Below are 2,154 nucleotides of genomic sequence, written 5' to 3'. Positions count from 1 at the left end.
TTGGGCTGCCTGAGCAGTTCTGAGTGCATTACCAGCGCTGTATTTGTGTATCTGCTTTCTCTGTAGTTTTGAGCAGTTGGAATAATGGAGTGAGGGGAATCCTCTCTTATAGTCTGGCCCATTCTCTTGATAAAGTTTGTTCTGTGAAAGTTTCAGAAATGTGCTAGTGGCTTTCAACAAACAAAATTCTTTTCTCCTGTCTCACCAGGCCGCCTTAATATTACTTACCCCATGCTGTTCAAGCTGACCAACAAAAACTCGGACAGAATGACACACTGTGGCGTGCTYGAGTTTGTGGCTGATGAGGGCATATGTTACCTTCCACACTGGGTGAGTTGCCTCATGCTGGACTGTCAGAACCTGAAAAGTGGGATTAGCAAGTTTAATATTAAGGAGGTGGAGTGTTTCCTGACAGTGCCTGTCTCTRCTAGTCATGTTCCTACAACAGCCTTCAGTCCTGGCTCAGGCTTCCTTCCACARAAGTTCAAGAAAAGCAGACTGCTTTTTAACATGCACTTGGCTGTTCTTCCTCGAACTGAATATGCACAAGAACTGATAAACACAGGAAAGAGATCTGAAAACATCAGACGTATTGATAGTGCTTTGTATGTTTGTTTCCATTCTGCAGATGATGCAGAACTTGCTGCTGGAAGAAGGAGGCCTGGTGCAAGTGGAGAGTGTCAATCTGCAAGTTGCTACTTACTCAAAATTTCAGCCACAGAGCCCAGATTTTCTTGACATCACCAATCCCAAAGCTGTGTATCCTTCCTATTCAGTTATGGAATAAGGGGGGAAAACTTCTTCCAAACTGGATTGTTAAAGCAGAGCTAGCTTTTTAGGTGTGGCTCATACCTYTACAGTAGTAGGTAGCCACTGCTGCTCCTGAAAACAAAAGGGATGGAGAGCTGAGGTACAGAAACATGGYCAGCTGTTGGCACCAAGTGTGGCCTGGAATAAAAAAAAGTGTTGGCTTAAAATCCATTGAATTTTGAGTCCTTTTGAAGAACTTGTACACTCTAATATTTACCAAAAGGCTGTCTGCAGTACTGATGACTTTGAAACCATGCCTGAGAAACCAAGGATCAGAGATGTATAATATGACAACTTTTAAGTTTTGATATYGCATTGAAAATAAATATTTCATCTTAACGTATTCCAAAGACTAGAAAATGCATTGAGAAACTTTGCCTGTCTAACCACTGGGGATGTTATTGCCATCAACTACAATGAAAAGGTACAGTACAGGGTTGAGGGCTGTAGACTGAGTTCAGTTGTTGGATGTTGGTACTAAAACCATCAACCCTGAGCTATGCAGTGTTTTGGACAAGTAAACCCAAATAGAGTTTACAGTTGGTTTTCTATTGGAGGGAAAAAGGAGTCAGCTTTTTCTCAGAAAAAGAAAAAGTCTTTTTCTGAGCTGCTGTTTAAACTTTCTTGGATTCACAAGAAGATACGTATTTGTATTTCAATGCTATTGAAKTTTTTACAATTCAAGGGAAAAAATTATTCTAAATTCAGAATTTTGTTTTTCCAAAATTCAGATTAAAGTACAGTAAGAGTGCAGCAAGGCACAGTCATAGGTAGGTTCTCTGGCTTCTAGGTTAAAAACCTTTGCTCTTAAATGCTGTAGAGACCCTGCAGTATCCAGTCCTCAACCTAAAGAGCACTTACTCCAGTTTCCTCCAAGCTGTCTGAAGGGAAAGGTTTAGATATGCTTTTCTTATATATAATGCAATCTTCACATATCTCTGCTGTTCTAGATCTATGAGCTTCGGGTAATGGAGACCAAACCAGACAAGGCTGTGTCCATCATAGAGTGTGATATGAATGTAAGTTAAAGCTGATATGGACAGTCTGCCCTACCTGTGTCCTCCCTAGAGGAGAGGGCACTTGTGCAGTGAGAGCTCTGCACATGCAGCTCCTCTGATGCTGCAAGAAAGGTGCAATCCATCAGATAGGGAAGATGACTCATTTGAAACTACTCATGTGCCTTTGTAACCCTGTCTGTGGTCTTGATTAGCACTTCATGTGCCATCGGGTGACTGTAGTGCCTAGAATTTAATGTTCAGCTTCAACATGTTTTATCTGAGATTTATTTAATTGCTTTCTCTTGACTCATACTCCAGTGATACTGTGGTGCTGTTTTACTGCTCT

General features: G+C 41.2%; 1 protein-coding gene across 1 annotated transcript in view; it reads left to right on the top strand.

Annotated features, from left to right (window-relative positions):
• UFD1 (ubiquitin recognition factor in ER associated degradation 1) overlaps positions 1–2,154 on the top strand; it is a 7,376-nt gene that overhangs the window by 2,448 nt on the left and 2,774 nt on the right. The window contains exons 2-5 of the mRNA XM_057369105.1: positions 151–330; positions 629–759; positions 1,162–1,234; positions 1,761–1,829. Of these exons, the coding sequence (XP_057225088.1) occupies positions 151–330; positions 629–759; positions 1,162–1,234; positions 1,761–1,829 (453 nt within the window). The remainder of the gene's footprint in view (positions 1–150; positions 331–628; positions 760–1,161; positions 1,235–1,760; positions 1,830–2,154) is intronic.

This window comes from Malurus melanocephalus, unplaced genomic scaffold (genome assembly GCF_030028575.1).
Source record: "Malurus melanocephalus ecotype Western Australia unplaced genomic scaffold, MMel_1.1 scaffold_102, whole genome shotgun sequence".
NCBI lineage: Eukaryota > Metazoa > Chordata > Aves > Passeriformes > Maluridae > Malurus > Malurus melanocephalus.
The sequence above is the reverse complement of the archived record's forward strand: the minus strand, read 5'-3'. Positions and strand labels throughout refer to the sequence as shown.